Source organism: Oncorhynchus keta, chromosome 3, assembly GCF_023373465.1.
Source record: "Oncorhynchus keta strain PuntledgeMale-10-30-2019 chromosome 3, Oket_V2, whole genome shotgun sequence".
Classification (NCBI taxonomy): domain Eukaryota; kingdom Metazoa; phylum Chordata; class Actinopteri; order Salmoniformes; family Salmonidae; genus Oncorhynchus; species Oncorhynchus keta.
In genome coordinates this window covers 26475942-26490378 of record NC_068423.1, presented here as the reverse complement: position 1 = coordinate 26490378, position 14437 = coordinate 26475942, and the positions used below count along the sequence as shown (strand labels likewise).

Genomic DNA, 14437 nt, shown 5'->3' with positions numbered 1-14437 from the left:
CACCCCGGGTTGATAAAGAGAGCAGAACGACTGACACCCCGGGTTGATAAAGAGAGCAGAACGACTGACACCAGGAGGAGCTCATTGAAAAACCCCGATGAGTATTAACTGAAAACATGTGGTGTATCGTGACTAGAAATCACCACTGTATACCACTACTGTTTTCCACTACAATATACCACTACTGTATACCACCACTCTATACCACTACTGTATACCACCACTCTATACCACTACAGTATACCACCACTCTATACCACTACAGTATACCACCACAGTATACCACTACTGTTTTCCACTACTCTATACCACTACTGTATACCACCACTCTATACCACTACTGTATACCACCACTCTATACCACTACAGTATACCACCACTCTATACCACTACAGTATACCACCACAGTATACCACTACTGTTTTCCACTACTCTATACCACTACTGTATACCACCACTCTATACCACTACTGTATACCACCACTCTATACCACTACAGTATACCACCACTCTATACCACTACAGTATACCACCACAGTATACCACTACTGTTTTCCACTACTCTATACCACTACTGTATACCACCACTCTATACCACTACTGTATACCACCACTCTATACCACTACAGTATACCACCACTCTATACCACTACAGTATACCACCACAGTATACCACTACTGTTTTCCACTACTCTATACCACTACTGTATACCACCACTCTAAACCACTACAGTATACCACCACAGTATACCACTACTGTATACCACCACTCTATACCACTACAGTATACCACCACTCTATACCACTACAGTATACCACCACTCTATACCACTACAGTATACCACCACAGTATACCACTACTGTTTTCCACTACTCTATACCACTACTGTATACCACCACTCTAAACCACTACAGTATACCACCACAGTATACCACTACTGTATACCACCACTCTATACCACTACAGTATACCACCACAGTATACCACTACTGTATACCCCTACTCTATACCACCACAGTATACCACTACAGTATACCACTACTGTATACCCCTACTCTATACCACTACAGTATACCACCACAGTATACCACTACTGTATACCACCACTCTATACCACTACAGTATACCACCACAGTATACCACCACTCTATACCACTACAGTATACCACCACAGTATACCACTACTGTATACCACCACTCTATACCACCACAGTATACCACCACTCTATACCACTACAGTATACCACCACAGTATACCACTACAGTATACCGCCACAGTATACCACTACTGTATACCACTACTCTAAACCACTACTGTATACCACTACTGTATACCACCACTCTAAACCACTACAGTATACCACCACAGTATACCACTACTGTATACCACTACTGTATACCACCACTCTATACCGCCACAGTATACCACTACTGTATACCACTACTCTATACCACCACAGTATACCACCACAGTATACCACTACAGTATACCACCACTCTATACCACTACTCTATACCACTACAGTATACCATTACTGTATACCCCTACTCTATACCACTACAGTATACCACCACTCTATACCGCTACAGTATACCACCATTCTATACCACTACTCTATACCACTACTGCATACCACTACTGTGTACCACTACTGCATACCACTACTGTATACCACTACTGCATACCATTACTGTATACCACTACAGTATACCACCACTCTATACCACTACATTATACCACTACTCTATACCACTACATTATACCACTACTCTATACCACTACATTATACCACTACTCTATACCAGTACTGCATACCACTACTCTATACCACTACTGCATACCATTACTGTATACCACTACTCTATACCAGTACTGCATACCATTACTGTATACCACCACAGTATACCACTACTGTATACCCCTACTCTATACCACCACTCTATACCACTACAGTATACCACCACTCTATACCACTACATTATACCACTACAGCATACCATTACTGTATACCACCACTCTATACCAGTACTGCATACCACTACTCTATACCACTACTGCATACCATTACTGTATACCACCACTCTATACCAGTACTGCATACCACTACTCTATACCACTACTGCATACCATTACTGTATACCACCACTCTATACCAGTACTGCATACCACTACTCTATACCACTACTGCATACCAGTACTGCATACCACTACTCTATACCACTACTGCATACCATTACTGCATACCACCACTCTCTACCACTTCTCTATACCACCACTCTCTACCACTACAGTATACCACTACTCTATACCACTACAGTATACCACTACTCTATACCACTACTGTATACCACTACAGTATAACACCACTCTATACCACTACTGTATACCACTACTCTATACCACTACTCTATACCACTACTGTATACCACTACAGTATAACACCACTCTATACCACTACAGTATAACACCACTCTATACCACTACTCTATACCACTACTGTACCTACAGTACCTTAAGTGAACTTATCACATCAACATTGTATAATTAGTCATTCATTTATTCATCGAAAAGTAACAACAAAAAAAGCCTGATATTCCCATCAGTCAATGGACCTCAACACACATATTAACATACAGCGCAACATAACACACTTATTGCTGTGCTGTGGAAGTATCCTGTCAGTAACAGCACAGGTCCAACTAACTGGTGTTTGTGTTGTGTTAGACTAGGTTATTTCGGGATTACGTCCCAAATGACATCCTATTCCCTACAAAGGGCACTACTTTCGACCAGAGCCTCATGTGCCGTGGTCAAAAGCAGTGCACTTTGTAGGGAATAGGTTGCCGTTTGGGACATTTGTATTCTAATGTGGGATATGATGCTGACTGAAAGGTCTTCACTCTATCAGGATTAGTTTTTTGTTGGTTTATAATAATAATATAATAATATATGCCATTTAGCTGACGCTTTTATCCAAAGCGACTTACAGTCATGTGTGCATACATTCTACGTATGAGGTATGTTAATAAAATAATAACACAATAATATGTTAATGGGAGTCATAGTCTTTTCCTGAAAATATATTTGAAATATAAATATCCACTGTCAAGTTTCAGAAAATATAAAAATAGGGGTAGAAGTTAGATAAAGACAGTGTGACACGACGCTACATACGGTTAGTATTTTTATTCTACATAATAACCACTATTAACTCATTGGTAAAGTCTTTCCTCATCAAGCGTAAAACCTCTGTCGTGTTTTCATGTGGTAATAGAATTTTTACAAATATTTTCTAGGTTAATAATAAAGTAATATTCTAATTTGTGCGGTGTGAAGTCCCACTGTATGAATCCATTGAGTTCCAAGCACCCTTTTCCCATTGATGATTCTCGCAAGAGGATATTGTCCTGCATGTCCTCTATAGCTCGTCCTTCTCCTCCCAGCTTTCTCTCGTGTTGAGTAGTGTTGTGTTGTGTAGTGCTGGGTAGTGTAGTGTATTGTCCCAGCCTGGTCCTCTACAGCTCGTCCTTCTCCTCCCAGCTTTCTCTCGTGTTGAGTAGTGTTGTGTCCCAGCCTGGTCCTCTATAGCTCGTCCTTCTCCTCCCAGCTTTCTCTCGTGTTGAGTAGTGTTGTGTTGTGCTGGGTAGTGTAGTGTATTGTCCCAGCCTGGTCCTCTATAGCTCGTCCTTCTCCTCCCAGCTTTCTCTCGTGTTGAGTAGTGTTGTGTCCCAGCCTGGTCCTCTATAGCTCGTCCTTCTCCTCCCAGCTTTCTCTCGTGTTGAGTAGTGTTGTGTTGTGCTGGGTAGTGTAGTGTATTGTCCCAGCCTGGTCCTCTACGGCTCGTTCCTCTCCTCCCAGCTTTCTCTCGTGTTGAGTAGTGTTGTGTTGTGTCCCAGCCTGGTCCTCTATAGCTCGTCCTTCTCCTCCCAGCTTTCTCTCGTGTTGAGTAGTGTTGTGTCCCAGCCTGGTCCTCTACAGCTCGTCCCTCTCCTCCCAGCTTTCTCTCGTGTTGAGTAGTGTTGTGTTGTGTCCCAGCCTGGTCCTCTATAGCTCGTCCCTCTCCTCCCAGCTTTCTCTCGTGTTGAGTAGTGTTGTGTTGTGTCCCAGCCTGGTCCTCTATAGCTCGTCCTTCTCCTCCCAGCTTTCTCTCGTGTTGAGTAGTGTTGTGTCCCAGCCTGGTCCTCTATAGCTCGTCCCTCTCCTCCCAGCTTTCTCTCGTGTTGAGTAGTGTTGTGTTGTGTCCCAGCCTGGTCCTCTATAGCTCGTCCTTCTCCTCCCAGCTTTCTCTCGTGTTGAGTAGTGTTGTGTCCCAGCCTGGTCCTCTATAGCTCGTCCCTCTCCTCCCAGCTTTCTCTCGTGTTGAGTAGTGTTGTGTCCCAGCCTGGTCCTCTACAGCTCATCCCTCTCCTCCCAGCCTGGTCCTCTACAGCTCATCCCTCTCCTCCCAGCCTGGTCCTCTACAGCTCATCCCTCTCCTCTCCCTCACAGTGACATGCTTCCCTCTGGCTGTTCATGAAGGATCTGCAGCCCAGCGTCCACACTGTGTTGTACAGAGCATCTGCTACGGTCTCACAGGCTGGAAGGGGGGGGGAGAGATACAGAAGGTTAGGGTTGAGAGAGAGATTATTTTCCCTTTTGTACTTTAATAAATATTTGCACATCGTTACAACACTGTATATAGAGATAATATGACATTTGAAATGTCTTTCTTTTGGAACTTCTGTGAGTGTAATGTTTACTGTTGATTTATATTGTTGATTTAACTTTTGTATGTTATCTACTTCACTTGCTTTGGCAATGTTAACATACGTTTTCCCATGCCAATAAAGCCCTTAAATTGAATTGAGAGTGAGCGAGAGGGGCTATGATGAGAGAGAGAGAGATTTGTATTTGATCATGTTCAGGTTTTTGCTGTTTGTTCTTTGTTTTAGAGCCAAAAAGATTAGAGAAGTGGTTTATCCATACATCTCCATTTTGGATAGATAACTATTCATGTTGTTGTTTGTTTAGCGTTTTCCAATTTTCCCAGAAGTGGTTAGTCTATGGATTAATCCGTTACATTGAGCTGATTTCTGACGTGCTTTGTTCAGGAAGTTGTCTAGAGGGGATTGAATTTGTTGTTGCCTAATCGTTTTTCGCTTTCAACTCTAATATGTTATACCCCTTGATCTTCAAGAATAAGACTTGGAAATATAGATTAGCCAAACTGTTTTACCTGAGCATAACCCCAAATATAAGGAAACACTCCAATTAGTATGATATGTTATGTATTAATTTGTGGCTGTCCATCATACATTTCGTAATGAAATGTTACGAATTGCAATTCTTACATTATGTTACGTATTTGCTAAACGTATGAAATGTTACGAATTCCAATTTGTTGTGGCTAACATTAGCTAGGTGGCTATTGCTAACATTAGCTAAGTGGCTATTGCTAACATTAGCTAGGTGGCTATTGCTAACATTAGCTAGGTGGTTATTGCTAACATTAGCTAGTTGGCTATTGCCAACATTAGCTAGGTGGCTATTGCTAACATTAGCTAGGTGGCTATTGCTAACATTAGCTAGGTCGCTATTGCTAACATTAGCTAGGTGGTTATTGCTAACATTAGCTAGTTGGCTATTGCCAACATTAGCTAGGTGGCTATTGCCAACATTAGCTAGGTGGCTATTGCTAACATTAGCTAGGTGGCTATTGCTAACATTAGCTAGGCGGCTATTGTTAGCTACGCTAGTGGTTAGGGGTTACGGGTTAGGGTTAAGGTTTGAGATAGGCTTAAAACAATAATCTCAAAAACAACATTCTTTTGCTGGATTCAGACATGCAACCTTTGCCACCAGAGGCAGATGCTTACCCAAACCTACTGGAAGGTAACAGTGCTCACTATTGCCTCTAGTGGCCGGTTTCCACCTCATCTCCCAACGTCCTCAGACATGGACGAACGTTTAATACTGACTTGTGTCATGTGTGACCAGGCTGCATTTAGGGGAAACAAACTTAAACTTGAAACCTTTTTATTTTTATGCTGAATTGGATCTCATTAAGAAAACAGAAAGGTGTGATAATGGATTTTTCGCCGACATCCTTTCTGAATTTAAAGTAATCCTAGAAGTAATCATTTGTTTTTGAGAAGTATCTGTAATCTGATTACAATAGTTTTGCTGGGAACAACGGATTACAATTTAAATATTTGTTTTTATCAGTTACTTGTACTGTAACATAATACATGGGGAATAACCCTACTGGCTCACTGACTGGCTGACTGGCTGACTGACTGGCTGACTGGCTCGCTGACTGGCTGACTAACTGGCTCGCTGATTGGCTGACTGGCTGACTGACTGGCTGGCTGACTGACTGACTGACTGGCTGACTGGCTGACTGGCTGAGTGGCTGACTGGCTGGCTGACTGGCTGACTGACTGGCTGAGTGGCTGACTGACTAGCTGGCTGACTGGCTGGCTGAGTGGCTGGCTGACTGGCTGACTGGCTGGCTGACTGGCTGACTGACTGACTGACTGGCTGAGTGGCTGACTGACTGGCTGACTGGCTGGCTCGCTGACTGGCTGACTGGCTGGCTGACTGACTGGCTGACTGTCTGACTGACTGACTGGCTGACTGTCTGACTGACTGGCTGACTGACTGGCTGACTGACTGACTGGCTGAGTGGCTGACTGACTGGCTGGCTGAGTGGCTGACTGGCTGGCTGACTGGCTGACTGACTGACTGGCTGACTGGCTGGCTGACTGGCTGGCAAACTGACTGGCTGAGTGGCTGACTGGCTGACTGACTGGCTGGCAAACTGACTGGCTGAGTGGCTGACTGGCTGACTGGCTGACTGACTGGCTGACTGGCTGACTGGCTGACTGAGGGAGAAGAAGGGGAAGGGGAAACCTAGTCAGTTGTACAACTGAATGAATTCAACTGAAATGTGTCTGAATCAGAGAGGTGTGTGCGGGGAGGGGGGCTGCCTTAATCGACGTCCACGTCATCGGCTGCTGGGTAGCAGTTGTTGTTGGGGGTCAACTGCCTTGCTCAAGGGCAGAACGGCAGATTTTTCCAACATGCTGGCTCAAGAGAGTGAGTGAGTGCTTACATCAGTGAGCGGAGGAGAGTATATACTCCCGTGGCTACAGTAACTCACCTTTGACCTTTGACACGAACCCCAAGCTTTTCTTCAGGTCAGAGCAGATAGCGTGGAGACACCAGCGGTAGTTGGAGTCGCAGCGGTACTTGTTGGAGCCACAGGTGTCGTAACAACTGTCCAGCTGGTTACAGCACTGAGTCATGGCTGGGATGCCAATGTCAAACTGTGTTGGGATAATACATAGGATTTAAACATTCTATATAGGGATTTATACATTCTATATATAGGGATTTATACATTCTATATAGGGATTTATACATTCTATAAAGGGATTTATACATTCTATATATAGGGATTTATACATTCTATATATAGGAATTTATACATTCTATATATAGGGATTTATACATTCTATATATAGGGATTTATACATTCTATATATAGGGATTTATACATTGTATATAGGGATTTATACATTCTATATATAGGGATTTATACATTCTATATAGGGATTTATACATTCTATAAGGGATTTATACATTCTATATATAGGGATTTATACATTCTATATAGGGATTTATACATTCTATATAGGGATTTATACATTCTATATATAGGGATTTATACATTCTATATATAGGGATTTATACATTCTATATAGGGATTTATACATTCTATATATAGGGATTTATACATTCTATAAGGGATTTATACATTCTATATATAGGGATTTATACATTCTATATATAGGGATTTATACATTCTATATAGGGATTTATACATTCTATATATAGGGATTTATACATTCTATATATAGGGATTTATACATTCTATATATAGGGATTTATACATTCTATATAGGGATTTATACATTCTATATACAGGGATTTATACATTCTATATATAGGGATTTATACATTCTATATAGGGATTTATACATTCTATATGTAGGGATTTATACATTCTATATATAGGGATTTCTACTTCTATATAGGATTTATACATTCTATATAGGGATTTATACATTCTATATGTAGGGATTTATACATTCTATATAGGGATTTATACTTCTATATAGGGATTTAGACATTCTATATAGGGATTTAGACATTCTATATATAGGGATTTATACTTCTATATAGGGATTTATACATTCTATATATAGGGTTTATACATTCTATATAGGGATTTATACATTCTATATATAGGGATTTATACATTATATATATATAGGGATTTATACATTCTATATAGGGATTTATACATTCTATATAGGGATTTATACATTCTATATATAAGGATTTATACATTCTATATATAGGGATTTATACATTCTATTTATATAGGGATTTATACATTCTATATATAGGGATTTATAAAGAAATAGAAAGAAATATGCCATTTAGCAGACGCTTTTATCCAAAGCGACTTACAGTCATGTGTGCATACATTCTACGTATGGGTGGTCCCGGGAATCGAACCCACTACCCTGGCGTTACAAGCGCCATGCTCTACCAACTGAGCGACAGAAGGACCACATTCTATATATAAGGATTTATACATTCTATATATATAGGGATTTATACATTCTATATATAGGAATTTATACATTGTATATAGGGATTTATACATTCTATATATAGGGATTTATACATTCTATATATAGGGATTTATACATTCTATATATAGGAATTTATACATTGATTTATACATTGTATATAGGGATTTATACATTCTATATATAGGGATTTATACATTCTATAAGGGATTTATACATTCTATATATAGGGATTTATACATTCTATATATAGGAATTTATACATTCTATATATAGGGATTTATACATTCTATATAGGGATTTATACATTCTATATATAGGGATTTATACATTCTATATATAGGGATTTATACATTCTATATATAGGGATTTATACATTCTATATAGGGATTTATACATTCTATATAGGGATTTATACATTCTATATACAGGGATTTATACATTCTATAAGGGATTTATACATTCTATATATAGGGATTTATACATTCTATATATAGGAATTTATACATTCTATATATATGGATTTATACATTCTATATAGGGATTTATACATTCTATATATAGGGATGTATACATTCTATATATAGGGATGTATACATTCTATATATAGGGATTTATACATTCTATATATAGGGATTTATACATTCTATATAGGGATTTATACATTCTATATAGGGATTTATACATTCTATATACAGGGATTTATACATTCTATATATAGGGATTTCTACTTCTATATAGGGATTTATACATTCTATATAGGGATTTATACATTCTATATGTAGGGATTTATACATTCTATATAGGGATTTATACATTCTATATAGGGATTTATACATTCTATATAGGGATTTATACATTCTATATATAGGGATTTATACTTCTATATAGGGATTTATACATTCTATATATTGATTTATACATTCTATATATAGGGATTTATACATTCTATATGTAGGGATTTATACATTCTATATAGGGATTTATACATTCTATATATAGGGATTTATACATTCTATATATAAGGATTTATACATTCTATATATAGGGATTTATACATTATATATATATAGGGATTTATACATTCTATATAGGGATTTATACATTCTATATAGGGATTTATACATTCTATATATAGGGATTTATACATTCTATATATAGGGATTTATACATTCTATATAGGGATTTATAAAGAAATAGAAAGAAATATGCCATTTAGCAGACGCTTTTATCCAAAGCGACTTACATTCTACGTATGGGTGGTCCCGGGAATCGAACCCACTACCCTGGCGTTACAAGCGCCATGCTCTACCAACTGAGCTACAGAAGGACCACATTCTATATATAAGGATTTATACATTCTATATATATAGGGATTTATACATTCTATATATAGGGATTTATACATTCTATATATAAGGATTTATACATTCTATATAGGGATTCATACATTCTATATATATAGGGATTTATACATTCTATATAGGGATTTACACATTCTATATATAGGGATTTATACATTCTATATAGGGATTTATACATTCTATACTTTATTTAACCTTTATTTAACCAGGAAAAGAGTCTATTTTTCAAGTGAGACCTGCCCAAGAAGGCAGCAACAAACATACAACAATACAATACAATACAATACAACAATACAATACAACAATACAATACAATACAACAATACAATACAACAATACAATACAATACAATACAATACAATACAACAATACAATACAATACAACAATACAACAATACAATACAATTCATTACAGCACAACGGTTTGATTTGTTTGATCGTAGCTAGCTACATAGCTAGCTACATAGCCGTCTTTGTATCAAAGATAATTGTGTAGTCTAGAGCGATTTTCTAGGTTAGCTAGCCAGCTATTGTCGTTCTTTTAGCATACGTAACGTAATCAACACTGCTAGCTAGCCAGCTAGCCCCGAATAGCAGCACTGTAGAAACTATTACACTCAACGGAACGACTTGATTAGTGTAGTGTCAACAACGCAGCCACTGCCAGCTAGCCTACAAAGTCAACAACGCAGCCACTGCCAGCTAGCCTACTTCAGCAGTACTGTATCATTTTAATCATTTTAGTCAATAAGATTCTTGCTACGTAAGCTTAACTTTCTGAACATTCGAGACGTGTAGTCCACTTGTCATTGCAATCTCCTTGCATTAGCGTAGCCTCTTCTGTAGCCTGTCAACTATGTGTCTGTCTATCCCTGTTCTCTCCTCTCTGCACAGACCATACAAACGCTCCCACACCGCGTGGCCGCGGCCACCCTAATCTGGTGGTCCCAGCGCGCACGACCCACGTGGAGTTCCAGGTCTCCGGTAGCCTCTGGAACTGCCGATCTGCGGCAAACAAGGCAGAGTTCATCTCAGCCTATGCCTCCCTCCAGTCCCTCGACTTCTTGGCACTGACGGAAACATGGATCACCACAGATAACACTGCTACTCCGACTGCTCTCTCTTCGTCCGCCCACGTGTTTTCGCACACCCGAGAGCTTCTGGTCAGCGGGGTGGTGGCACCGGGATCCTCATCTGTCCCAAGTGGTCATTCTCTCTTTCTCCCCTTACCTTATCTGTCTATCGCCTCCTTTGAATTCCATGCTGTCACAGTTACCAGCCCTTTCAAGCTTAACATCCTTATCATTCATCGCCCTCCAGGTCCCTCGGAGAGTTCATCAATGAGCTTGATGCCTTGATAAGCTCCTTTCCTGAGGACGGCTCACCTCTCACAGTTCTGGGCGACTTTAACCTCCCCACGTCTACCTTTGACTCATTCCTCTCTGCCTCCTTCTTTCCACTCCTCTCCTCTTTTGACCTCACCCTCTCACCTTCCCCCTACTCACAAGGCAGGCAATACGCTCGACCTCATCTTTACTAGATGCTGTTCTTCCACTAACCTCATTGCAACTCCCCTCCAAGTCTCCGACCACTACCTTGTATCCTTTTCCCTCTCGCTCTCATCCAACACTTCCCACACTGCCCCTACTCGGATGGTATCGCGCCGTCCCAACCTTCGCTCTCTCTCCCCCGCTACTCTCTCCTCTTCCATCCTATCATCTCTTCCCTCTGCTCAAACCTTCTCCAACCTATCTCCTGATTCTGCCTCCTCAACCCTCCTCTCCTCCCCTTTCTGCATCGTTTGACTCTCTATGTCCCCTATCCTCCAGGCCGGCTCGGTCCTCCCCTCCCGCTCCGTGGCTCGACGACTCATTGCGAGCTCACAGAACAGGGCTCCGGGCAGCCGAGCGGAAATGGAGGAAAACTCGCCTCCCTGCAGACCTGGCATCCTTTCACTCCCTCCTCTCTACATTTTCCTCCTCTGTCTCTGCTGCTAAAGCCACTTTCTACCACTCTAAATTCCAAGCATCTGCCTCTAACCCTAGGAAGCTCTTTGCCACCTTCTCCTCCCTCCTGAATCCCCCCCCCCCCTCCTCCCTCTCTGCAGATGACTTCGTCAACCATTTTGAAAAGAAGGTCGACGACATCCGATCCTCGTTTGCTAAGTCAAACGACACCGCTAGTTCTGCTCACTCTGCCCTACCCTGTGCTCTGACCTCTTTCTCCCCTCTCTCTCCAGATGAAATCTCGCGTCTTGTGACGGCCGGCCGCCCAACAACCTGCCCGCTTGACCCTATCCCCTCCTCTCTTCTCCAGACCATTTCCGGAGACCTTCTCCCTTACCTCACCTCGCTCATCAACTCATCCCTGACCGCTGGCTACGTCCCTTCCGTCTTCAAGAGAGCGAGAGTTGCACCCTTCTGAAAAAACCTACACTCGATCCCTCCGATGTCAACAACTACAGACCAGTATCCCTTCTTTCTTTTCTCTCCAAAACTCTTGAACGTGCCGTCCTTGGCCAGCTCTCCCGCTATCTCTCTCAGAATGACCTTCTTGATCCAAATCAGTCAGGTTTCAAGACTAGTCATTCAACTGAGACTGCTCTTCTCTGTATCACGGAGCGCTCCGCACTGCTAAAGCTAACTCTCTCTCCTCTGCTCTCATCCTTCTAGACCTATCGGCTGCCTTCGATACTGTGAACCATCAGATCCTCCTCTCCACCCTCTCCGAGTTGGGCATCTCCCGGTGCGGCCCACGCTTGGATTGCGTCCTACCTGACAGGTCGCTCCTACCAGGTGGCGTGGCGAGAATCTGTCTCCTCACCACGCGCTCTCACCACTGGTGTCCCCCAGGCTCTGTTCTAGGCCCTCTCCTATTCTCGCTATACACCAAGTCACTTGGCTCTGTCATAACCTCACATGGTCTCTCCTATCATTGCTATGCAGACGACACACAATTAATCTTCTCCTTTCCCCCTTCTGATGACCAGGTGGCGAATCGCATCTCTGCATGTCTGGCAGACATATCAGTGTGGATGACGGATCACCACCTCAAGCTGAACCTCGGCAAGACGGAGCTGCTCTTCCTCCCGGGAAGGACTGCCCGTTCCATGATCTCGCCCTCACGGTTGACAACTCCATTGTGTCCTCCTCCCAGAGCGCTAAGAACCTTGGCGTGATCCTGGACAACACCCTGTCGTTCTCAACTAACATCAAGGCGGTGGCCCGTTCCTGTAGGTTCATGCTCTACAACATCCGCAGAGTACGACCCTGCCTCACACAGGAAGCGGCGCAGGTCCTAATCCAGGCACTTGTCATCTCCCGTCTGGATTACTGCAACTCGCTGTTGGCTGGGCTCCCTGCCTGTGCCATTAAACCCTACAACTCATCCAGAACGCCGCAGCCCGTCTGGTGTTCAACCTTCCCAAGTTCTCTCACGTCACCCCGCTCCTCCGCTCTCTCCACTGGCTTCCAGTTGAAGCTCGCATCCGCTACAAGACCATGGTGCTTGCCTACGGAGCTGTGAGGGGAACGGCACCTCAGTACCTCCAGGCTCTGATCAGGCCCTACACCCAAACAAGGGCACTGCGTTCATCCACCTCTGGCCTGCTCGCCTCCCTACCACTGAGGAAGTACAGTTCCCGCTCAGCCCAGTCAAAACTGTTCGCTGCTCTGGCCCCCAATTGTGGAACAAACTCCCTCACGACGCCAGGACAGCGGAGTCAATCACCACCTTCCGGAGACACCTGAAACCCCACCTCTTTAAGGAATACCTAGGATAGGATAAAGTAATCCTTCTCACCCCCCTTAAAAGATTTAGATGCACTATTGTAAAGTGGCTGTTCCACTGGATGTCATAAGGTGAATGCACCAATTTGTAAGTCGCTCTGGATAAGAGCGTCTGCTAAATGACTTAAATGTAATGTAAATGTAAATACAACAATACAATAATACAATACAACAATACAATACAATACAATACAACAATACAATACAATACAATACAACAACATGATCCAGCCTAAAAAAAAAGCATTTCCACTAGTCTGTAACAGAGTCTCACGTCAATATTTTAAATTCATTCAGGGGCACTAACATATCTGGATGAAGCATGGATTATTGACTACTCCATGCCTCTGGTGCACAAGAGGAAGGCAGTCTGGCCTAATACTGTGAATGTCCTGGGGACTTTATAGCAACCACCTAGCAGACCAGGTATGGTAACTGTTGGTGGTGAAGGAGACCAGACTACAGAGGTAAAGAGGAGTTCACTCAAAAGGGCTTTGTAGATGAACACATACATTTGTATCTTTCTACATGTATAAATTGATGTCCAACCTACCACTTGGTACAATGTGCAATGGTGAGTGAGGGACTTGGCATTTGTAATAAAGCTCAAGGATGCATGATAAACAGAGTCCAGTCTCTGT

At 42.0% G+C, this 14437-nt stretch overlaps 1 protein-coding gene across 2 annotated transcripts in view; it reads right to left on the bottom strand.

The window, feature by feature from the left end:
- Nucleotides 1-3190: 3190 nt before the first annotated feature.
- The window catches only part of pla2g12b (phospholipase A2, group XIIB), a 16816-nt gene continuing 5569 nt past the window's right edge, over nt 3191-14437 (bottom strand). For both annotated transcript variants that reach the window (XM_052494770.1, XM_052494775.1), the window contains exons 3-4: nt 7144-7309; nt 3191-4578 (exon numbers count right to left, since the gene is read on the bottom strand). In XM_052494770.1, the coding sequence (XP_052350730.1) occupies nt 4460-4578; nt 7144-7309 (285 nt within the window). In that variant the 3' untranslated portion in view covers nt 3191-4459. The remainder of the gene's footprint in view (nt 4579-7143; nt 7310-14437) is intronic.